General features: G+C 40.8%; 1 protein-coding gene across 1 annotated transcript in view; it reads left to right on the plus strand.

Annotated features, from left to right (window-relative positions):
• Positions 1-2,618: 2,618 nt before the first annotated feature.
• Positions 2,619-26,156, plus strand: part of LOC308285945 (uncharacterized protein) — a 44,083-nt gene continuing 20,545 nt past the window's right edge. Inside the window, exons 1-3 of the mRNA XM_080726882.1 lie at positions 2,619-2,696; positions 24,497-24,610; positions 25,527-25,592. Coding sequence (XP_080583008.1) covers positions 2,633-2,696; positions 24,497-24,610; positions 25,527-25,592 — 244 coding nt within the window. The 5' untranslated portion in view covers positions 2,619-2,632. The remainder of the gene's footprint in view (positions 2,697-24,496; positions 24,611-25,526; positions 25,593-26,156) is intronic.

Consider the following 26,156-nt stretch of genomic DNA (forward strand, 5'->3'; position numbering starts at 1 on the left):
GGCCTACTAAAGTGAGGTAGGGTAGCATTCTTGCTGATTCACAGTGATGTCCTGTCCAGTCACCTTCCCGCTCGTAGTAGATAAACCTTTGGAGAATATCTGACATCACCAGGAAGTTTGCCCAGAGGACTGCAGTTGGTTGCCCATTGAATGATTCCTGAAAAGCAGCAGCTGATCTCCTAGGACTGCCATCGCTGGATGCCTCGTCATTTCTGCCAGTTATCTCTTTTTTCAAACAGGACTTTGAGGGCATGTAAAGTTTGGTAGTATTATGTCTTTTCAACAAACATCTTCTTGATAGTTCCTTCTCGACAAAGACTTGCTGCAACAAGCAGATCATCTTCCCCTGCATCCCTGATAATCTTGCAAATAGCCTTCATGTTCAGTAGTTGTGAGCTTGGTGGAAGCCTCCCAGCAACAGGACTACATTGCCAAACTCATCTTGGTGCTGTCTGATCTCCAGTGATAATGGTGTACTTATGTAGTGAAGAGTCGTTTCATCTCTTTTCTGAGGACAGAAGGATCAGTTGGCGATGATGGGATGAGTGGAAGGTAGCCAATAATGCTAGCCTGTATGTACGTTTTCTCAGATTTTTCTCCGCAATCATCCCCACAACTCTTGATAGAGGTAAAACTGACCAAATGTGTTCATATTGCTTTTGTCATAACAGCCAGCTGTCACTGTAAAAGTCATAGTAAAGCTCTCGGGTGGCGGGTGACGTCCATCTTGGAAATATGTAAATTAAGATCCAGACACACCCAATCATGAAGATAAGTATTCCATTGAGTTTCTCTTGCTGTGAAATCCAAATAGACACCAAGTTTACTTGTCATTATAACAAAATTACAGTCACTGACAATCACTTACATTGAAGCGTTTCCTTCAACAAATTTGCTACATTACATGATCTAAATTTGCATATGAGTATACTAAGGCACCAATACTTGTTTCAGATGTTAGGCAGATGTATTTATGACAATTGAGAAAGATTTTGTGTTGCCAAAATCAATATATCAAATTTTACAAGCAAAAACAGAAGCACAATATTTTCGTTTTTTTGTTATTCCCATTAAATACATTTCTGGCTGGTGACAAAGATTGTGCAAGTGACACGCGGAGAACTTTTTGTTTCTTACTTCCTATCAATAGATCTTTCTAATGAAGCAAAGTTTATGTAGTGCCCATGGGGCGGGAACGAAACCGAACGATACCAGCCACGCAATACAGCCTAGTGTACAGAATGTCAAAATACAGAAAGCGCACTTTAATCTTAACTTAATAATCAACAGTCTATTTGACAAGATAGTTGAATCAGGTTGGGGAACTGAAGGCGTGAGACCTTCCCAGACGATCAAATCAACATACTCTAGAGTCTATTGTCTTCAACCGAGCCTCACAGAAGATTCCCTGTGGAGCTTGACACCTTAAAACTTGAATGCATAATTAAGCCAGGCCTATGTAAATATCAGCATTTGTTGCCAGTGAGACAGCTCTGTTGTCTGTGAACTGTGGAATTTACCATTCACTCAAGTTTCCAGATTACCTTGATTCACTCAAATCTCGGTGCTTTCCCGTCTAGCCCCTTGTCCTCTGCTTTCATGACCTGTACTTTATGAATATGATCCCAAAATATACCACACCAGTGTGCCAGTGGACACCTTCCGCTGTGCCACCAGCAGGCCGACTCATGTAAAACACAGTTTTTGATATTACTCCTATAGATTTGTTCCAAAAGATCAGGCAAATCAGTACAGAGTAGCCTATCTCTATAGTCAAGAGATCAAGACTGATCTGTCCCATATTTCATATACCTTCCTAGTTGGCTTATTACTATATATATACATACTTATTTGGCTATATTTGAAAATAGCAATGCTGAGCTTGTAGATCTGCTATTTTCTTAAGCATTGTGAAGGCTTGTGAAATGGGACATTCTGAGCCCACTGTAGACATTCTACTGGATATGGTACGTCATGGCCTAATATGAGCCAATAGGGGAAGAGGATTAATGTCATGTGATTCATTGTTTGGCCCGGGCAAAAACTGTGATGTGTGTCTCAAAGAATCAACAGACCCTCACCTCTGTGAAGACAACCAACGAGAGAAGACTGCTGTCTTTGTCATTGCTGTTATTCTACATTCTTCACAATTACGTGTGATTTCTCAAGATGTTCATCTCAGCTTGTAGACAATATGTAGACACATTTCCACATTGTGGACAATAAACAAAACTAACTATGGGATGTTTTCCAATTAACCAAAATAGAAAATAGAATTGAATGTGTTTAAATCGTTTTGCTGTGGGAACCTCCTCACGGACCCCTGGGGGTCCCCAGACCCCACTTTGAGAACCACTTGCTGCTCTTCTCAGGAACACAGCTTAACTCCACCTCCCCTGAAAGCATGTGTTCCATTCTCCACGCCTCCATCCAATGAGAAAGAGGAATACGATATATCTGTCCCTCCCCCCCTGAAGGAACCAATCAGTGTTAGGGTCTGAGCATCCAGTAAATAAATACAGGGTGTTGAGAGTGTTCTGTTCACAATCTGGACTTCACCATGAAGACTGTTCTGCTGTTGTTCCTCGTCTGTCTGGCTCGGGCCGACGACCTCCGCTGGGAGGTCAAAGATATGTTCAAAAAGATGAAGAACAGCATGGAGGAGAGGCTGAACAACCTGGAAGGACAGAATGCAGGTCAGGACACTGAGAGGACAAAGAGAAAAGAAAAGATGAGTGTTGAAATGTTTTCATTTACTGCTTTCAAACGTTTTAGCGATTTTAACGATATTGATTTCCGTGGGATGGGGCATGCGTGCAGCGTAAGTGGCTAAATGTCTTTTTAAACACATTGGGCCCTATTTCCGTCCATGCCTTACCCCTAAACTCTTTTGCCATTTTGTACTATTTTTTAAAATATATTTTTTAAATATTTCAAATAGCTGATCTACAAGCTCACAACGTGCTGATGTAGATCGGCGAATTGACGTTTTTTTCAATGTTTTTCAAACTAGTAAAAAAAAGGCAAACAAGTTTAGGAACAAGGGTTAATGGATGAAGATATGGCTCAATAAGCCCATTCCCAAGATGCACCGCAATCTTTCATGGGCAGATGTGACTTATGGTGGCTCATTGTGTCTAAAGATACATGTTTAGCCACTTGTACGCTTGCTCCCACCCACTGAAATCTGTAGAAAGCAGTAAATGAAAACAATTTAACACTCCTCTTTTCTTTTCTCTCATTGCAATCTAAAACATGAAGTTGTCCTTTAAAGTATGTTTACCTTTCAAACATGAGTAGGCTCATTTTAATGTCTGCTCTAGTTTTTATTTTGTGACACTTTGTTTGTTGCTTGATTTAATATTTAAATAGTTGATGTTCATTTGATCAGATGTGCTGTTTTTTCAATTACTTTTTCATTTGTTTTAAATTAAAATAAATGAAGCAGGGACGTGTGTTTTCAATGAGTCAACAATTTTCAGTACTTTTACTTCTACTCCATTACATCTCTGACTTTTTACTTACTTACAATTATTTGAAAACTTTACAAGTTACTTTCTAGATTCAGATTATTATAAGACCTATATTAACCACTTCAGCCCTGTATACACGTTGGCCATTAGAACATAGCTGATATACAAGTAGATCTGCTAATTTCATTTATTTTATATATTTTTTTACATACATTTTGAGAACTTTTGAAAGGAGTCATTCTGCATAATGAGTACTTTCTACTTTTGGTACTTTAAGTACATTTTGATGCCAATGCTTCAGCTCAGGGGTCTTCAACGTTTTCAGGCCAAGGACCCCTTAGTCGAGAGAGAGATGAAGCAGGGACCCCCACAACCCATAGATACATATAGTTTCATCGGTTGGTGGCAGAATCATCAGTGTATTTTGGATTCATGTCAATTTGTGTTTTCAGATATTTAACCACTTGAACCATCAATAATTAATAAACTTGACCTTTCACTCTGTACTTAGTCTGCTCTTTCTCCCCTCTACACCTCTTTGCCAAAAAAAGGCGATCGCAAGGCGTTGTGAGCTTGTAGATCTGCTATTTTTGGCTAAAGTTCTCAGAATATGGACACTAGGGTTGGTATAAAAAAAGGAGAGAAAAAAAATTCTATCACTCAAAGATTTGGAGGACCCCCTGTAATAACTCTGAGGACCCCCCAGGGGTCCCGGACCCCTTGTTGAAGACCCCTCCTTTACCTGGTTTGGCAGACAGTTTGAGGAACCAATGAAGTCAGCTGGTTTTGTCAGAAACACTTTTTAATCATTTTAATTGGTTCAATATGTTTTAACCAACACACAGATGTAAAGGGTGTTCAATAACAACAGACATGACAAAAGACTGAAAGATAAATGTTTTTACCACTAAAGTTCTAATTTTCTCTGTTATATTTTTCAGAAATGTCTGCCAAGCTCAGTGCCAGTGAGACCCAGGTGGAAATCCTCAAAGACAGACTGAGCAGCAGCGACCACCAGGTCCAACTCCTAGAAAACAGACTGAAAGACAGTCAAGGTAATTATTGTTATTGTTATTATTGTAAATCCAATATGGCTGCCACCTGAAAAATTAAGGAGGTAATCCTCAATCAGTCAAAGGAAAGTTACTGTTTTGATCATGTAATTAACTATGTTTGATCCATGTAATCTAAAGTGTATCTATTCAAATGAAACTGTATTTTCATTTATCATAGACTCAATGCTGGTGTTGCCAAGTGTATCCACTCAAATGAAACTGCATGTGATTTTACTAATGTATTTGTTAATGATAATGTTGTGATTTCAGCTCAGCTGTCCAGCGTAGGAACTAGTGTGGAGCAAATGAAGCGACAGAATACAGGTAGGCTATATTGTAACTTGATGTTTTTTCAAACACATGAATGAATGTTTGTCACCAGCACATACTGTACACCCTCCTTCTGGCTTTGATCATCAACTGGATGACAACAGAGAATGAATTACACATCACAAACTGCCTCCAGTGAGCCATCTTGTGAAAAATAAAATAAAAAGTAATTGTATAAACATGGCCATGTCATGCATTAGAAGGACACAATCTGTCTCCAGAGGCAGAGACGTGTGATTTCAATGAATCAACAATTTTCCAGTGCTCTTACTTCTACTCCATTACATCTCAGAGGCATATAGGCGTACTTTTTACTCTAATTATTCCAACTATTTGAAACCTTCAGTTACTTTGTAGATTTAGATTACAAAACCTTCACTAACCAAAATAGCCAATCTACAAGCTCACAATGTGTCACATTGTGAGCTTGTAGATCTGCTAATTTCATTTTTGTATATACATTTGAAAACTTGTGAAATGGTACATTCTGCATTTAACGAGTTTCTACTTTTGGTACATTTTGATGCCAATGCTTTAGCTGGTTTGACAGACAGTTTGAGGAACCAATGGAGTCAGCTGGTTTTGTCAGAAGAGCTTTTTAATACATTTAATTGGTTCAATATGTTTTAACCAACACACAGATGTAAAGGGTGTTCAATAACAACAGACATGACAAAAGACTGAAAGCTAAATGTTTTTACCACTAAAGTTCTAATTTTCTCTGTTGTATTTTTCAGAAATGTCTGCCAAGCTCAGTGCCAGTGAGACCCAGGTGGGAATCCTCAAAGACAGACTGAGCAGCAGCGACCACCAGGTCCAACTCCTTGAAAACAGACTGAAAGACAGTCAAGGTAATTATTGTTATTGTTATTATTGTAAATCCAATATGGCTGCCACCTGAAAAATTAAGGAGGTAATCCTCAATCAGTCAAAGGAAAGTTACTGTTTTGATCATGTAATTTACTGAATGTTTGCCACTCAAATGAAACTGTATTTTCATTTATCATAGACTCAATGCTGGTGTTGCCAAGTGTATCCACTCAATGAAAACTGCATGTGATTTTATTAATGTATGTATTAATGCTAATGTTGTGGTGATTTCAGCTCAGCTGTCCAGCGTATAGCCGGGGAGCCACAGGCCCAAAAGCTCAAAGAATAGGGTTTTACCTGTGACGTCATGACATACTTTTTATTTTCGTTTTTTCTATTCATTTGGTCATTAGGGTACACAGAATGAGAGGCCTGCTCTGCCGGAAACTCTGCAAAAAAAAGTTATGGCCATTTGTATATTCACTTTATCGACTTCAATAGGCTATACAGGAAAGAAACACACCAAAAAATATATGCTTTAAGTAGCATGTGAGGGGTCAAACTAGGGGTTCTTGATGATTCTGAATCCATTGCAAGCATTTGTTTTGCATGAAAAACATTCCTTGGGCTAGAAAACTGACCAAAATAACGGTGAAAAGTGATGACTCATCACTTTTCACAGGTTTGAGAGGCTGAAATCTAGCCCAAGGAATGTTTTTCATGCAAAACAAATGCTTCCAATGGATTCAGAATCATGAAGAACCCTTAGTTTGACCCCTCACATGCTACTTTTTTTGGTGTGTTTTTTTTCCAGTATAGTGAAGTCAATGGGAAACTTTTTCGCAGTGTTTCCGGCAGAGCAGGCCTCTCATTCTGTGTACCTTATTGACCAAATTAATAGGAAAAACAAAAATTTGGAGTATGTCATGACATCACAGGTCTTCTCTCATTTTGGCACAGTGGCTCCCCGGCTAGTAGAAACAAAGCTAACTGCCAGTGCTAGTAGAAACAAAGCTAACTGCCAGTGCTAGTAGAAACAAAGCTAACTGCCAGTGCTAGTAGAAACAAAGCTAACTGCCAGTGCTAGTAGAAACAAAGCTAACTGCCAGTGCTAGTAGAAACAAAGCTAACTGCCAGTGCTTGTAGAAACAAAGCTAACTGCCAGTGCTAGTAGAAACAAAGCTAACTGCCAGTGCTAGTAGAAACAAAGCTAACTGCCAGTGCTTGTAGAAACAAAGCTAACTGCCAGTGCTAGTAGAAACAAAGCTAACTGCCAGTGTGGAGCTTCTGAAAAGTCAGAATGAATGAATGTTTGTATGAATTATTCATGTTCAGTGGATGCAGACAGGAGAGGACAGTGATGGAAAAATGACTTAACACAGCGGGTGCCCACGAGGTGTCTACACGCCAATCTCTTTGATGTCCCTGGAGGCCCACGACGCGTTGACGTGTTTACTGTATTTACAGTATTAACTTTAAATCTCACCGTTACGTTGGGGCTGCGCCTGGATGTAGCCCATTAGCCGCTAGTCGCTTCGAGTCGACGCTGAGAGCATCGCGTGGCCGTTTTTCTCCGTATACTCCAATGCATTTCCCCATCTTTAAAGCCCTTTATCTCCGATGTTTGTTTTATGGCTAAAACTGTGGCCGCGTGTGACATAATGTCCAAATTTTGATCGTCACTGAACAGCTATGATCTACACTGGTCCCTACAGTAAGTTACACAATAACATCCTGTCTGCGCTCATGTGACCAAGTGACGTAATGACGCATGCATTGACGCAACAGGCCCTTGTATTCTTCTATGGAAGTCTATGGAGTATCTTTGGGCACTCAGCTGGGGCTCTGGCGTCACCTAGTTTTAATTCATAATTTGAATAAAATATTCCCTGCCAAAGATGTGTTACATGTAACCACGTATGTGTCCTGCTGTCTTTGGCCACTAGATGGTACTGTTCCCTAAACTATGAGTCACCAGTCTCTTCTCTGTTCTCTGGGCTGCCTTGCGCCATCATTTTACAACCCATAAATCAGCTAATCTGGTATTAATAACCTCCCATTATGTACAATTTACATGATATATTGTATAGTCTATCTGTACATTGCATGTGTGGAGCGTTGTTTTAGGGAAGGGAGGAAGAAAGCGTCTTGGCTTTTGTTAACTCACCCAGCACATATACACCCTCCTTCTGGCTTTGGTCATCAACTTGATGACAACAGAGAACATGTAGCTCGCTGGCATCCTTCAAAACTGCCCTGAGAACTCACCTTTCAGGAGGCCAGAGGAGGAGGTAGTTAGCACTTCTCCCATAGACAGGCCAGAAGTGAGCACCCCTTGTTTCCCCTATCCTGTACAGAGCTTACTTACTTTTTTACTGTGTATCTCTGTAAAGCACTCTGTGCATTCGTGCTGTGAAGTGTGCTATATAAATAAAGGTCATTCATTCGGATATTATTGAATGTTTGCGTGCGTGTTAATGCATTTGATTGCTTTAACAGTATAATATAAGCTTTTATAACAAATGTTTGGTTTATTCTCCTGTGTTGACAGACAAACCAAAGGTAGCCTTCTCTGCTGGTCTGGGTGTAGGGTATTTTGGACCATATACTACTGAAACCACTCTGGTCTATTCTAGAGTTCACACTAACATCGGCAACGCATACAATCCATCTACAGGTAAGAGGGGATTACCAGGTTAATTCAATTATCAATTATCTCTCACCAACTAATAACACAATACAGTATGTAACATCAGACACATTGAAATGTGGACTAGGCTACTGTCCAGCTGTGTGTCCAGTGAAACTCATCTGCTACTAATATAGCAGAATAAGACAGTAATGCAAGTTCCAATTAACACACTGAGAATACATCATGTTGTGGTTGAAACCATCATCATCTTGTCCACAATTATGGTAGGACAATTATTCACATACATGTACTAATAGTGTGTGTATGTGTGTGTGTGTGTGTGTGTGTGTGTGTGTGTGTGTGTGTGTGTGTGTGTGTGTGTGTGTGTGTGTGCGCGCGTGTGTGCGTGTGCGTGCTTGTACGGGTGCGTGTGCGTGTACATGTTCTCTCACTCTCTCATAGGCGTTTTTTCTGCACCAGTGAAAGGAGTCTATAACTTCAGGTTTACTGCGGCTCACGGTATAAAATTACATACATTGTGCATCATGCTGAATAAGAATGAACAGAGACTCATGTTTAACTGTGGATACCAAAGTCATCCTACTAATCAGTATGAATATGTATCTAATGGCATCGTGGTGGAGCTGGAGAGAGGAGACACAGTTTACATGCGTTTACCTGGTAGTGGGATCTTGGATGGTACTCAGTACACACACAGGCTCTATGACAATAACAACAACCACAACACATTCTCTGGGTTTCTACTCTACACTCTGTAGGCCTAAGGATAAACTCAAGCTAATACTCAAAAGTATTCAAAAGTACAAATTACAAAATGCATTTTCTTTTTGATATCATTGCATTGCAATGAAATAAATAACAAAAAATAAACAAAAATAAAACAAAATCAATGTATAATAATCATACACTCTGAAATGTTCTGATTACAAAAACAAATGTGTGGATGTGAAAAAAGCAGATATTTTTGTAAGTTTGGGTCCCAAGAGTCCCTTCTTAGAAATATCAAAAGTACAATATTTCTATTGGAAATGAAGAGGAGAGAATATTATGTGCCGCTAAAATAATGGTAATAAAATATAAAATAATTGCAAAATGATGACTCATGATGACTCAGTGGTTTTCTGCTCTATACTATGTAACAATACTATGTCTCAAAGTGGGGTCCAGGGACCCCCAGGGGTTCCAGGGGGTCCCCAGCAATAAGAGTTAATATCGCATATGCATAAACGATTCTGTTCAATCACTTCAACCGTACACACATCGGCTATCTGAAAATAGCTGATCTACAAGCTCACAACGTGTAGCAATTCTATTCATTGTGAGCCCATAGATCTGCTTTCAAAATAAAAATATATTTTGGATATCTTTGAAACATTTTAAGGACACAAATCTTGGATGGGGGTCCACGGGGGTCCAGGGGGGTCCAAACAGCCTCATTTGGGGGTCCACGGGGGTCCAAACAGCCTCATTTGGGGGTCCACGGGGGTCCAAACAGCCTCATTTGGGGGTCCACGGGGGTCCAAACAGCCTCATTTGGGGGTCCACGGGGGTCCAAACAGCCTCATTTGGGGGTCCACGGGGGTCCAAACAGCCTCATTTGGGGGTCCATGGGGGTCCAAACAGCCTCATTTGAGGGTCCACGGGGGTCCAAACAGCCTCATTTGGGGGTCCAGGGGGGTCCAAACAGCCTCATTTGGGGGTCCTTGAGGTGAAAAGTTTTGAGGACCACTGCTGTGTAACCCTGCAACTGGCAGTGGAGGAAATGTAAAGTACATTTACTCAAGTAGTATTAGATTACTATTTACAGATACTTTTACTTTACTTTTTCTATTTAAAAAATGCGATACTTATACTTTTTATTGTATTTGTATTTATTTTATTTTAGTGGCCTGCCGAACATACATGGCCGTTATCAAGACGAACATTTGACAAATAATTATAATTTCACAATCATAATTATCATTCAGAATTATAATTTGGGAATGAGAAATGTTAATGATTTGTCATTTTACTTGGTAATGAAAACACATTGCTTATTTCACTGTCCAATGAAATGGGACGGTGAAATAAGTGGAACATGCTATTTTGCTCTATTAGCATAAGACATCCAATGTCCTACATTTCTGGTGTGAGATGGAACGAGGGACCCCCACAAAAAGACCACCCCCAAAAATCTGTGAATGCACATAATGTGCCCTTTTGTTTGATCACCTGCCCCCTCACTGCTCTCTGTACGGCCCTGTCTCAGAAGGACAATATTCCTATAATTTTCCATAGTTTTTACTCTATAGCAATTAGTTGAAAGCTTTAGTTACTTTGTTTCTGCTTGTTTTATACTTTCAATATTCCTAATCAAACGTTTATCCTGTACAGTAGACCTGCAATTTATTAAAACACTTTGAGAAATGTCTACATTGTGCTGTTACTACTTTTACTCAAGTAATCAATGTGAGTATTTCTACCAGCACTACTGGTAATCAATGTGAGTATTTCTACCACACTACTGGTAATCAATGTGAGTATTTCTACCACACTACTGGTAATCAATATGAGTATTTCTACCAGCACTACTGGCAATCGATGTGAGTATTTCTACCAGCACTACTGGTAATCAATGTGAGTATTTCTACCAGCACTACTGGTAATCAATGTGAGTATTTCTACCAGCACTACTGGTAATCAATGTGAGTATTTCTACCAGCAGTACCATATACTTTAAAGAGCTTCCATAATGCTCATATTCATCTGTCAATAAATAAAAACATATTCCAAAGCACTGTGTCTATTGTATATTTCACTGATTATGTTTAACACTATATCTTGATACATCTAGAACATTGGTTCTCAACCATAGACTGTAAAAAAAATATGGACGAAGCGAAGCCATTGTTTTCTATGCTGCGAAAACCATCCCTTGTATGGGTGTCGCCATCATTGTTTTAATGGTACCCCAGGAATCATAAGGAATGCTATTGGCTGTCAACGGTCACGTGGAACCGCAGGGATACATGGGAGAATGAATGTGGTGTTGAGCCTCCCGAAATACAGCACACGAAGAAGAACACAGCCGGCTGGTATCAGTTTAGTTGGCCACTCCCCCGCAACTTTATCATCAATTTTAACATAAATGGGACCATATTTGCACAAAATGCATATCATGGTGATTGAAAGGGAGTTTTTCACTAGCGACAGGAACCATAAAGTATTTATGACGATGTTTATTAAGGTTAGAAAATCAAAGAGGAAAATTAATGGGGTCCAATGTAGACAGTAGACACATTCTTTTTGGTACCTTGCGGGGGGAAAACAGCGCAACTAGCGACCAAACATAGGAAGTTTTAGTTCCGTATTGGATTAGTGTTGAGTGTGAGAGGCTGTAGGCCTGCATCTCATTAAATGGTGGATCGTGGCTCAAATAAATAATGAAAAACCACAGATCTAGAAGACCACTGATGATGATGTGTTTGTCCATATATGGTATAGGCACATTATGAGACACTGGGCCTCTAGGCACAGACTAGTAACCCCCCTTTAACCACTTAAACCCTCAATATTTACATTGATTCGACCATTAGCTCTGTACTTGGTCTGCTCTTTTATCCCTCTGACCAAAACTAGCAGCGTGAGACGTTGTGTGCTTGTAGATCTGTTATTTCTGGCCAATGTTGCCCTCAGAATAGGGATTCTAGGGTTCAAGTGGTTAAGTAACTCTGTTGGTGTGTGTGTAACCCCTGTTGAAGACCCCTGCGCTACGCCGAACGCTAACACCACATTCTGCATCTCAACAGGGCTTTGACACATATCTTTGAGCGTGCTCGCCGCTCCAGTGGATGACTGTGTGTGTATGTGGGGATAATAAGTATTTGATTTCTCCTTTACATAGAATGGAGAAAATGTCAGAATGGAGAGGTCTGCATTTTTCCTTTTATTCATTGGACAATATAATGCTTTTGAGGATTATTCAATCTTCACGTGACATCAATACAATTCTTCGAGAACAGTATTTACTTGCACTAGGGCATTAACGGAAAAGTCGACAAGTCGACTCAGTCGACTTCATTACACAAGTCGACTCCCACCAGAGAAAGTCGAATAAAAAACTTTCTATTGTGAAAATAGCGCCACCATCACATAATGTTAATACAACATCATTTCATGTCATCTGTATTTAGTTCATTTATGTTTTTTACATTGATTTACTTTTGTGCGACAGACTTGTATGATGAAGCAGGGCTTTACTTGGTGAAAAAAAAAACTACAAACTTGAAACTTGGAGATACAAGGTTTCTGCCCGACAGTGACGATATGCCTTCTTGGGAGTGAGACTGTGTTACACCTGGGGGCTCCCGCTGGCCTACTGGTCCAGGCGCATACCATATAGGCATTGATGCCTGACGCAGTTGCCGGTTCGATTTCCGATCCGGACGACCTTTGCCGCATGTCCGCATGTCACTCCCTGTATCTCCCCCCATAGTCAGTCCTATCATTAAAGGCATAAAAGCCCAAAAACAAATCTTTAAAAAAAAAAGATAACTGTGTTGCACCATGATACATCAAATAAAAAGGAGGGGAGAAAACAACATTAGAGAACAAGGAATGAGAGAACATGGAAAGAAAACTAAAAGCTATAAAATGAAATCAATTTGAGACGTTATTTTTAGGCAAGGTGTTTAACTGTACTTCTATTGACTATACTTGTACTGTTCTCCATTTTTGTCTAATAAAATAATCAATCAATCAATCAAAAAGTACTGAGCACTGAGAAATGGGGATCAAAGTACAACATCAGGTCATTCACCTCAGGGTTCCTTGAGGGGGTTCAAGGGGGTCCTGAGCTAAATGAGTTAACAGTCTATGTCCATATAACTGTAACTGTGGTCCCACTTCCCAGAAGTGACATACATTTCCTGTTATTCCAAATTCCTTTTCCCAGAGCTTTGTTTTATTGGAGCAGCAGATTTGAACAGGAAACTGTCCATAACCGCCAATCTGACCTCCGCTCCTGCATGTCCCAAATAATGGCCCGTCTCTCATTGAACATGAATTGCTAGGGTGCGTCAACCACCTAATAATAATACCTTTTATTTGTAATGCACTTTTCATTCTCAGGGAATCTAGGAGTGCTACATTGCAAAGAAACACATAATCAATAATACTAGAAGCTCGGCCGCCCTCTAGGTCGGGGACTGGCATACTCGGGAATGATGTAAATAGGGAATGAATGTCCCACCTTTCAATGCAAACCCCATTTGTCATAGGTCCCGTTTTGACCATATGTTTACCTGTGTGCATTTATGCCCATACTATATGGAGATATCTGTATCTGTCTGTGTGCGTCCATTTTATGCCCATATATGGAGATCTCTGTATCTGTCTGTCTGTGTCCCTTTTATGCCCGTATATGGAGATCTCTGTATCTGTCCATGTCCCTTTATGCCCATTATCCTAAAGGATTTCGCTATAAACAATGTTGTCAGTAATGTCCTTGTCATTATCCTCAATGAAAACATTTACAGCGCTGGCTCTCTTTTCCCCTGGTCTTATGTCTTATGTCTGTCTCCTCCATCTGCGCCTCAGCCAACTCAGATCTCCACTGATTCTTGTTCTCTTCAGCAAATGCTGTACAGACATTGAAATCTGCATAATTCAAGTCATCCTCCGAGTCACAAACTTGTGTCAGTGTGATGTCAGTGTGATGTAAAACGGATATGTGCCAATATATGGAGATCTCTGTACCTCTCAGTCCTTGTCAGTGTGATGTAAAACGGATATGTGCCCATATATGGAGATCTCTGTATCTCTCAGTCCTTGTCCCCTTTTATGGGCATATTGGTTCAACTGAAAAATGTTGTTTTGTACAACTGTACATCATGCAAGTACAGTAACGGCAGGGGAAGTAGCTAAGAACGTAGGCAAAGATCTGAGCTATCTGCGTGCGAAAGTTGGAGTCTGTAGAACCAACCATGTGCTGTGAGACCTCTTTCATGTGATTCGGGCCAATTCTGCCTCGGCTTCAATTAGTAGTCAGGATCCCCTTTGATGGGCATATTGGTTGGATTGGCCGTTCTACTGAAAAATAAGTACAGTAACAGCAGGGGAAGTATCTAAGAACGTAGGCAAAGATCTGAGCTATCTGTGTGCGAAAGTTGAAGTCTGCAGAACCAACCATGTGCTGTGAGACCTCTTTCATGTGATTTGGGCTAATTCGGCCTCGGCTTCAATTAGTAGTCAGGATAACATTAGCAAGTTTTAAAAGCACACAAAACTAAAAATACAAAATAGCTGATAATTTAGCATGAGAAGATCTTCCTTAAAAAAGGTTTTAGGCCTGTTTGTGCTGATTACTTATTGGCACTCTGACACTTTGCTATTCCGACCACCTAAACCTAACCAGCCCTAACCCTAACCTCCATTTATGCTATTGTGAGTGATTATCAGGACCTTGTAGATGAATCTGCAAAAAGGCGGTCGCTTGACCGCCTGAATTGTTGCGCAGGTTCTCCAAGATAGCGCCGCCCATGGCTGCTGTGGTGGCTACGTGTGTTGCGTTCTGTCTGTGTTTTTTGCCAGACCCATGAAATGGGTAGGCCTACATAAGCAAATGTCGGTCTGTTCCTTTTCTATATAAAGGGTATATATGATGATGACATGATGATGACATGCCTACAAAAGGCATGATGTCATAAATGATGATGACAGACAGGGGGTCTGGCACAACCAGGTTGACCTGGTCTAGTTTTAATGCAAAAATGTAGTATGCCAAAGCAAATTCCTATGTGTATTACACAATGGTTAATAAAGAAATCTGAATCTGAATCTGAATCTGAATCTGAACCGGAAGCATTATCAGTGAGATGTCACAGTTGGAAGGACAAAATGCATGCAGGTTAGGACACTTAATGGGTGTTTACCTTTCAAACAATTCTAGCTTGATTGAATATTTTGATATTTGAAATTAATTTGATCAGACGTGCCATGTTTTTATAATTACGTTTTAATTTGTTTTGTATAATTCTTGAAAAAAGGAAAACAACGATCCTTACTGACCACCAACCCGTCCGTCGCCGACAGTGTTTGTGCAGCGATCTGTTGTGAACTTGAGCTGACAAGTAATTCAGAGTAAAACCTGAAGCTTTGGTATCATTTATTGTCACTGTTAGAAGTAAGTTATGCTTCATATTTACTGTCAGCTGGTAGCACTGCACGGCGCCCTAGGTTTCTTTCTTGGCTTCACTTCACCAAATCGAAATCATGTAAATCAGGGGCCTTCAACGTTTTCAGGCCAGCGACCCCCAAAACTGATGGCTACAACATTTATTGTATATTTATGTATACAATTGTGTTTTATGTGTATAAACATACCATGCTATTAATTGTGCATTCAATACTAGGCTATTAAAATAATAGATTTACAAACATACCTCATTAACTGAGAACCAATGTCATACTATCAATCTACAAGCTACTGTATATTCAAAAGAGACAGAATCATATTTTTGGAGCGGTGTGCTAACACAGCTCTGCTATACGTGGCTTTGTGTGTCAGTTCGAACAGGATCTGCACATGCGCGACTTTTACCACACACACACACACGCACGCACGCACGCACGCACGCACGCACGCACGCACGCACGCACGCACACACACACACACACACACACACACACACACACACACACACACAGGTTTGCAAGCCTACCTTGTGGGGACATTACACACACACACACACACACACACACACACACACACACACACACACACACACACACACACACACACACACACACTCAGTCAAGAGATATAGAGCAGCTCTACACAGACGCACACAGTGCAGCCTCTGTGTCGGCAGCACATTCTCTCTCTCTCATATATAAAACAATTTCGGGGTACCCCTGCAGTATTTCCACGGACCCCCTAGGGGTCGCGGAGACGCGGACCCCTGTTGAAGAACCCTGATGTAAATGGTCCTCTCATGCAGATGGTGAGTCTACAGAGAGCATTGTAGGAGCAAAGCTGGAAAACATAGCCTCCCAGCTCAATGTTAAGTGCCTAGTGCAAGGGTCTTCAACAGGGGGTCCGGGACCCCTAGGGGGTCCTCAGAGTTACTACAGGGGGTCCTCCAAATCTTTGTGTGATAGAAAGAAAAAAATATATATATCCTTTTTTAGCCAGATTCTTAACCAGACTCTGAGAACTTTGGCCAAACATAGCAGATCTGCAAGCTCACAACGCCTCACAGCGCGAGGCGTTGTGAGGCGTTGTGAGTGTGTTTGAACCAAGCATGCCCATCCCCCAGATAGAGCTTAGGGAGTCCACGTACCGGTATGGTATCGGGACACCCCACAAGCCCTGAAAACTAAGCTCCAAACAGCCCAAAACAAACTAATTAGGGTCCTGCTTAACCTTCCCTATCAGACTCACCTCACCGCTACTCACCAGTTAAGAGTGGGGTGGCTCAGAGTAGATGACAGAGTACAGCAACTTGCAATGGGGCTGGTGTACAAGATACACTTCACCACTGAGATACCCATGTACCTGGCAAAATACTTTATAAACGTTAAGGACGTCCACAATTACAACACCAGAGGCAGCGCCACAGATCACGTTCAACCCAGAGTCAAGTCAGTCAAAGGGTCAAACTCGTTCTTCTGCTATAGCACCAAAATGTGGAACGCCTTACCGAAGGCCTTAAAGGAGTGTAAATCCCTAGCATCCTTTAAAACTGTCCTGAAAAACCACTTACAGGCAGCAGCCGTTCACAACTAGTAAGAGCAAACCTAGCCCAGCCCTACCCTTGTGGGGCGGCATAGCTCAGGGGTAGAGAAACCGTTATTAGAGCACGAAGGGTTCCCGAAGGGTTCCCAGTTCGAATCTGGGCTCCCCCTGAGTTAATGTCGAAGGGTCCTTGTGCAAGACTCTGAACCCCTCATTGCTCCCGGTGAGCTGGTTGGTGCCTTGCATGGTTTCCTCCGCCACCGGTGTATGAATGTGTGTGTGAATGGGTGAATGTAATGCACAATCTCTGTAAAGCGCTTTGGATAAAAGCGCTATATAAATGCACCATTTACCATTCATTTACCCTTCCCTGACCCTTCTTTGTATTTTACTACTGTATATATCTTTTTGCACTGTTTATTTTCTTTTGACTTTTTTCCCTGACTATATCTACTGCATAGTACTGTGTTCTATCCGTCTGTCATTCAATGTTATATGAGATACTTAAATGGTTTCCTGTGGAAATAAGCCAAGTGCTTTTCTAGGATCTCCTTTTAGTTGACCTTGTACTAGTGAAATGTACTGTCATGAAACTGAAACTTTTTCTATGCAAACTTCTAATAAATTCTCCAATCAATCAATCAATCAATCAATCAATCAATCAATCAATCAATCAATCAATCAATCAGGACAGGATGGGCTGTGTCGGTCCCAACTGGAAGTTTGGAGTACAGGATGGGCCAGGTCCTCAGGCAAGACAATGGTAACCATGGCAACCTGGATATGGAAAGTCTGATAAACTCTGATAAACAAGCCGTGTCCTTGCATGACCCAGAGTCTCCTTCACATGAAATGTCCTCCCTTTTTATTTGAAAACAGACACCTTGTTGTTATGATATCTTTATCCTTTCTAATACTGTTGCTTGTTATTATTAGATCATATTTCATGATCGGTCGTTTCGAGTTTCATCCTGGCACTGTGTATACATTGGTAAAATTATGATAAATAATTCACCTGAAAATATAAATAAATCTTCAATAAACTGCATTCAGTTTTCAACGACCAGCAAGGCACTCACACATTAGACCTACATCAGCATCTTCAGAAGTAACAATTACACACACGCACGCACGCACGCACGCACGCACGCACGCACGCACCAAGGGGTCCTCACAGTTACTACAGGGGGTCCTCCAAATTTTTGTGTGATAGAAAGAAAAAAGAATATCTTTTTAGCCAGTTTCTTAACCAGACTCTGAGAACTTGGGCAAAAATAGCAGGTCTGCAAGCTCACAACACCTCGCAGCGCGATGCTTTGTGAACTTGTAGATCGGCTATTTTCGGCAAAGGTTTGTTGTAGAGGGGAGAAGTATTGACAGTTCAAGTGGTTAAATATCTGAAAACACAAATTGACATGAATCCAAAATACCCTAAAGATTGTGCTGGCAAACAATGACACAATATGGAGTCTTTGACAAGGTTGTGGGGGTCCCTGCTTCATCTCTCTCATAGTTAAGGGGTCCTTGCCCTGTATGCTGTTACAGCCCTGAAAACGTTGAAGACCCCCGGCGTAGTGTGTTTGAACCAAGCCAGATAGAGGTCAGGAGGACAGGATGGGTCGTGTCGGTCCCAACTGGAAACTTGGAGTACAGGATGGGACATGTTCACAGGCAAGACAATGGAAACCATGGCAACCAGGATATGGAAAGTCTGATAAAGTCTGATAAACAAGCCGTGTCCTTGGATTACCCAGAGTTGTGCATGTGAAATGTCCTCCCTGTTGATTTGGAAACAGACACCTTGTTGTTGATATTATGATATCTTTATCCTTTCTAATACTGTTTTGCTTTTTGTTATTATTAGTTCATATTTCATGATCGGTCGTTTCGAGTTTCATCCTGGCGCTGTGTATACATTGGTAAAATTATGGTAAATAACTCAACCTAAAATATAAATAAATTAGTAGGGGAAAAAAATACATTTGTCTCACTCACCGTCTATGCCAAACAGCTCTGTTGAAACATTCCAACTCTGGCCAGTGTTTTTCAAAGTCTCCTGATCATTCAGAGTCTTTCTTCAATAACCTGCATTCAGTTTTATACGTGTGTGTGTGTGTGTGTGTGTGTGTGTGTGTGTGTGTGTGTGTGTGTGTGTGTGTGTGTGTGTGTGTGTGTGTGTGTGTGTGTGTGTGTGTGTGTGTGTTTACATAGAAAAGAACACATGTATGTCATGGCAGTTTTGACTTTACACATTTTTTTTTTCATGAATTTATTATTGGTTTCCTGAAAGTTTGACCAAATCTGCTTGGTCGAAAATATAAATACAGCAATGTCCCTTGGCCATGTAGAAAGTTGTGTCAATCAAATAAGCAACTGCACAGCAATAGTTTTTACGTGTAAACTGCATGTCCCACTGGGTAGAGTCGTAGAGACCCCAGGGCAGACCAAGGACCAGATGGAGGGATTACATCTCCACACTGGCCTGGGAACGCCCCAGGATCCCCCAGGAGGAAGTTGTTAATGTTGCTCTGGAAAGGGACGTTTGGAGCTCTGCTGGAGCTGCTGCCCCTGTGACCCGACTCCGGATAAGCGGTTGAAGATGGATGGATGGATGGATGGATGGATGGATGGATGGATGGATGGATGGATGGATGGATGGATGCATGGCACAGTTGTGTCACTGCCAAGATCAGGAAGAAAGTGCAAGCTATCACCTATTGGTGAGTTTTTTTTTTGTTTTACTGCATAGTACTGTGTTCTATCCGTCTGTCATTCAATGTTATATGAGATGCTTAAGTGGTTTCCTGTGTAAATAGCCAAGTGCTTTCTAGGATCTCCATTTAGTTGACCTTGTACCAGTGAACTGTCCCGTCATGAAACTGTACGTTTTCTATGCAAACTTCTAATAAAGTCTTCAATCAATCAATCAATCAATCAATCAATCAATCAATCAATCAATCAATCAATCAAATAGAATATAGTTTCATAGGAGTGTAACGATATAGTAACTGAATCGAAAAATCGATTTTAATTTGCAATGATCTACTATATCGTTATGCAAAAGCATAAATCGTACCGTTAAACATATCGGTATCGTTTTTCAATGCAGATAATCAGTATTGAATCGTTTTGCAGTGCAAATAATTGATTGTATGGAAACTAGTAAAACTATAGAAACTATAGAAACTAAACTATTTGTGCCTTGCATTTAGAAATTTCAAGAAGGAAAATGAAAAAGAGGGGTTTAATTACTTTTCCATTCCATATAGCTACTCTTGGTCTATCGATAAATGTGTGTAATCTCTGTGTTCATGTCAAGGTGCAGGTTTGTCCATATGTGTTGAAATATAATTTGCTAGAGAATCACAGAGAATCACAGTGTTTACTTATTTATATCGATAATAGATGTTTCCCTTTAAAACATACACCATTGACACGTTTCACACAGATTTAATTTAGTTGCTAAATAGTTACTATATCGATTTTAAATCATTGAATCGTATTGAATCATATCGCCATGAATGAACCAATATCGTCCATGTATCGTATCGTCAACCATGTATCGTGATGCGTATCGTATCGTTGTTAAAATGTATCGTTACACCCCTAGTGTTTTCCATCACCATGGGCTGAGAGCCTGCCATGCAAGATGGAAGCACTTACTCCAGAAGCAGCGCCTTAAGTGGGGTCCCCGAACCCCACTTTGAGAACCCCTGCTCTTAGGAAGACAGCTAACTCCACCTCCCCTAAAAGCCTGCGCCCCGTGAAGGAACCAATCATATGGCTCTCCAAACATGCTGCTCCATGCCTCCATCCAATGAGAAACAGGAATACAACAATATATCTGTCACCCCCCCCCCCCCCCCCCCCTGGTCTGAACATCCAGTAAATAAATACAGGGTGTTGAGAGTGTTCTGTTCACAATCTGGACTTCACCATGAAGGCTGTTCTGTTGCTGCTCCTGTTCTGTCTGGTTGGGGCCGATGACATCCGCTGGGAGGTCAACGATATGTTCCAAAAGATGAATAACAGCATAGCGGGGAGGCTGAGCAACCTGGAAAGACGAGATGCAGGTCAGGACACTTTAGAGCAGTGTTTCTCAAATGGGGATACACGGGGATACTGCAGGGGGTAGGCCTACGTGAGAAAAAACTAGAAAATGGGAATGTGTATTTTAGTATTGTGGTCAATGATACAATATTGACAGACTTTGTGTGAACCTGCTCTTCTGTAAATTGTTAAACCAAATGACATCAATACCTTGACTAGTACAACTGTTATTGAATAGAAAACAATGTTTATTTGCCATTATGCTGTTTTATTTTGAACATATTGGCATTGGAACTGGAACTTTGATGTAATTATTTCTATCAAAAGGCTATATAGTCAGGGGGTACTTGGCTTCAGAAATCAGGGGCTACTGCAGCCAAAAGAAATTGAGATTGTTTTTTTAATTATTATTATTATCATTATTAGATCCTCATTAGCTTACTGTACAGTAACAGCAGCTGGGGTCTTAAAGGGATATTCCACTTTCAAAAAAAACTTTTGGTAATTTTATTGTCTAATAAGGCTTTTATGAACACCCTGAACAGTTTTTAATTTGCTTGATTCAATATTTAGATATTTGATATGAATGTTATCAGGCCCTCCAGTCCCAGTTCCTCTCCACATACACACCCATTGTAACTTCAAATTCAATTTTTAACCATGATAGATTCATTAAAAACACCCATTATTTTTTCTGGTGACTCATACTACCCTCCTAATACGTGAGCAGGCCGTGTTTTTTCAATAACTTTTTTTATTTATTTTTAATAATTATTTTGGAAAATGGAAAAAATCTAATACAATAAAATATTATTAAAAATAAATGAAAAAAGTTATCGAAAAAATAATCTATCATGGTTAAAATGGAGTTTGAAGTTACAATGGGTGTGTATGTGGACTTTTGTGGAGGCCTCCTGCAGGAGGAGGGCCTGGTAACATTTACATCAAATATCTAAATATTGAATGAAGCAAATTAAAAACTGTTCAGGGTGTTCATAAAAGCCTGATTAAACAATAAAATGACCAAAAGTTTTTTTGAAAGTGAAATATCCCTTTAAAAACAGGTCATCATCAACATCAGCTTATTTCACATGAGAGAAGCACTGACTTAGAGATGTTTACCTTTCAAACATGATTGGGCTCATTTTAACATCTGCTCTAGCTTTCTTTTGTGATGCTTTGTTTGTTGCTTGATTCAATATTTAGATATTTAATGATCGTTTGATTAGATGCACCATGTTTTTTTTAATTACTTTTTCATTTGTTTTGTATACGTTTTGAAAAAACAACAAAAAACATTAAAATAAATAAAAAAGTGATTTAAAAAACGGAGGCCACCTCATTACATTCAGTCACCAGAAGCAGGGACGTGTGTTTTCCATGAGTCAAACATTTTCTGTACTTTTACTTCTACTCCATTACATCTCCACTTTACTCCACTTAAATTATTTGAAAACTATAGTTACTAGTTACTTTGTAGATTTATATTATATATACATTATATTAGATACTTATATACAAAAATCACACCCGTGTGAACTGAGCGGTGGTTTACCCACCTCATAGATCATGTGTACCGATTTTTGTGACATTTGAAGAAAATATGTAGGAAAAGGAGCAAAAAGTGTGTTTTGGAGAAAATTCAAGATGGCGGAAAATCTATCCTGGCGCAAATGGGCGTGGCCTATATGGGGAGATGCGTCTTGACCCAAGGAATCCAGGGAAAAAAGAATTTTAATTTTCCGATCTACGGTTCAAGAGTTACGGGGGAAAACGTAAAGTGGGCCGTTATAGCGCCACCATGGGCCGAGTGATGTAATTATTTTTCGATTCATTCTTAAAATCATTATGAATCTCCTCTCCGAGTTTTGAAACTGTAGCTCCTATGGTTTACGAGAGAAAAATACTTGAAAGTGATTTCTTGCATTGTCCCATTATAAGTCAATGGGGACAATTAAGCGTCGTTTTTTGCCGATTACGTCGGCATGGTAAGGCGGATCGGAACGAAAGGTAATAGCACACCATTCCCGGCCGAGCCGCACATTTTGATGTATATATTGCGCGAGTGGCGTAAATGGTGCGGCACTAGTTACGCGCCGAAGTTTAGGCTACATACACGGACGGACGGACGGACGGACGGACGGACGGACGGACGGAGACCCACACACACGGCCACGTATAGGAGCGTTGTGACCACCGCTCAAAAATCACACCCGTGTGAACTGAGCGGTGGTTTACCCACCTCATAGATCATGTGTACCGATTTTTGAGACATTTGAAGAAAATATGTAGGAAAAGGAGCAAAAAGTGTGTTTTGGAGAAAATTCAAGATGGCGGAAAATCTATCCTGGCGCAAATGGGCGTGGCCTATATGGGGAGATGCGTCTTGACCCAAGGAATCCAGGGAAAAAAGAATTTTAATTTTCCGATCTACGGTTCAAGAGTTACGGGGCAAAACGTAAAGTGGGCCGTTATAGCGCCACCATGAGGCCGAGTGATATAATTATTTTTCGATTCATTCTTAAAATCATTATGAATCTCCTCTCCGAGTTTTGAAACTGTAGCTCCTATGGTTTACGAGAGAAAAATACTTGAAAGTGATTTCTTGCATTGTCCCATTATAAGTCAATGGGGACAATTAAGCGTCGTTTTTTGCCGATTACGTCGGCATGGTAAGGCGGATCGGAATGAAAGGTAATAGCACACCATTCCCGGCCGAGCCGCACATTTTGATGTATATATTGCGCGAGTGGCGTAAATGGTGCGGCACTAGTTATGCGCCGAAGTTTAGACTACATACACGGACGGACGGACGGACGGACGGACGGAGACCCACACACACGGCCACGTATAGGAGCGTTGTGACCTCCGCTCAAAAATGACATTAACCACTTCAGCCCTGTATACATTTCGGCCATTAGAAAATAGCCAATCTACAAGTTTTATAGGCCAACCAGAAACAGCAGAAACGCTACCAGTCACATACTACTGGGAACAGGGCACAGCACAGGTCACGCTTTGCGTTTCAAGTCAAAGTAGCTTACACGCCAAAACCCTGATCTACAAGCCCTACGTGGCGTGGCAGGACACGTTGTGGTCTTGGAGATCTATATTTGCTGCGCACTACAGTCACACGACTAATCATAAATGAATCAGGCATCATGATGAGAGGCAAGACACAGCAGCAGAGTATACTACAGTTTAACAGATCCATGGGTAGACATGAAACGTCAAAGTGAGCTCATATCAGGTTGGGGACACACATATTGGAGTGTTTTTTTCCCCCGTTGTGCGATGGTGTTGAGTGGATATCATTAATGTGTTTGTGCGTGCGTGCGTGCGTGCGTGCGTGTGTGAGCAGTGTGCCTTTATATCATCTGGACCTAACTACCCTTCCACTGCCCTTCAGAAATGTCTGCCAAGCTCAGTGCCAGTGAGACCCATGTGGACATCCTCAGAAACGGACTGCGCAGCAGTGACAACCAGGTCCAACTCCTTCAAAACAGACTGAGAGAGAGTGAAGGTAATTAGAATGAATGCAGACAGGAGAGGGCAGTGACAAAGACTTATTTTAGTTTGAATTAATTTTAATAAGTGTACAGATACTGTTGTTATTGTAATTCATATTAGTACTGTTTGCACCCCCTGCTGTTGTAACCTCACCTTATGTGCAATTTATAATGTAAGCATTGATCACACTTACAGTAAGCAAGACCAGGAAGATGCTCTAAGGGCGAGAAGTGACCTCGCCATAAATGGCGAGGTCGTGCATATGGACGTGTGCCCACTGCTGGGCATGGGATCAACTGGAAAAAATACAAAAAGAAAATCTGCTTTAAGTAGCATGTGGGGAGTCAAACTAGGGTTTTTTCATGATTCTGAATCCATTGCATTTCATTTGTTTTTCACACAAAAACACTCCTTGGGCTAAAAACGGACCCACAAACAAATGGTTTGTGATGACCTGGAAAAGTTGATATGGCCGTCTCAGACTGGAGCTATACCGGGGTGAGGACAATGCTTATATTATTCAATGCAAATCACACACACACACACGCACGCGCGCATACGCACGCATACCGGTATGTGCCTGTTGTAGCGCCACCAGGAGGCAGATTTTTGTAAAACACATGATTGATCGCGACCGTAGGTCACAGTTTACTATCAGAACCATCAGAGATTGTCCGTATACGTCCGTCTGTTCGTCCGTCCTTCCGGACGTTTACACTTTTGTAAGGTCTATGAGTTTGCCGCTCTGACATCACCGTGACATCATGCTCTGACTTCACTGTGATGTCAGGGGAACCACACTAACATAATCCCATGTCATCAATATTAAGCCCATATCTAATGGGACTTCATATGGGAATGCCCATATATGGAGGCCACATGTGATTTTATTAATGTATGTATTAATGCTAATGTTGTTGTGATTTCAGCTCAGCTGTCCAGCGTAGAAACAAAGCTAACTGCTAGTGTGGAGCTTCTGAAGAGTCAGAACGCAGGTTGTATAAATATTATTTTTTAATACTAAATTGTAGATTTGCAATTCTTTTTAAGACTGTTAAGTGTTCACTCAAAGACACCCCTGAAAGCAAGTAGGCTCCCAAGATACCCACGTTTTAGACTTTCCCCTTCAAGATATTATAAAGGTACAATTTGAAATGTGTTTACTGTAACATGTTTCATAGTTTAACTACAGTATACTATATAGCTGTGTCATTTCAAAACTTCACAGATCCTGCCATTGGCAAGACAGAGATATCCAGTGGATCTGCAGAACATTGAGCTTGTAGATCAGCTATTTTTGCAATTTGTATGACCTTCTCTGACTCTGAAGTTTGAATCTACCATTGAGGGTGGATTCAGCTTTGGGAATGGAGTGGTTTCTTGCCATTTGCGGATTCCTGAAAAACTACGCTCCATTCTCCATAAAAGTTGGAAAGGCAAAACAGGAAAAGAAACATTTGTTTGGGAAAAGAGCAGTTGAAAGGGCACATCTATATGTACATACCGCTATCTCTCTCTCTCTCTCTCCCCAAATGTTTCAGATCGGCCTGTTGTAGCGC

Source organism: Nannobrachium achirus (genome assembly GCF_963921795.1).
Source record: "Nannobrachium achirus genome assembly, chromosome: 5".
Classification (NCBI taxonomy): domain Eukaryota; kingdom Metazoa; phylum Chordata; class Actinopteri; order Myctophiformes; family Myctophidae; genus Nannobrachium; species Nannobrachium achirus.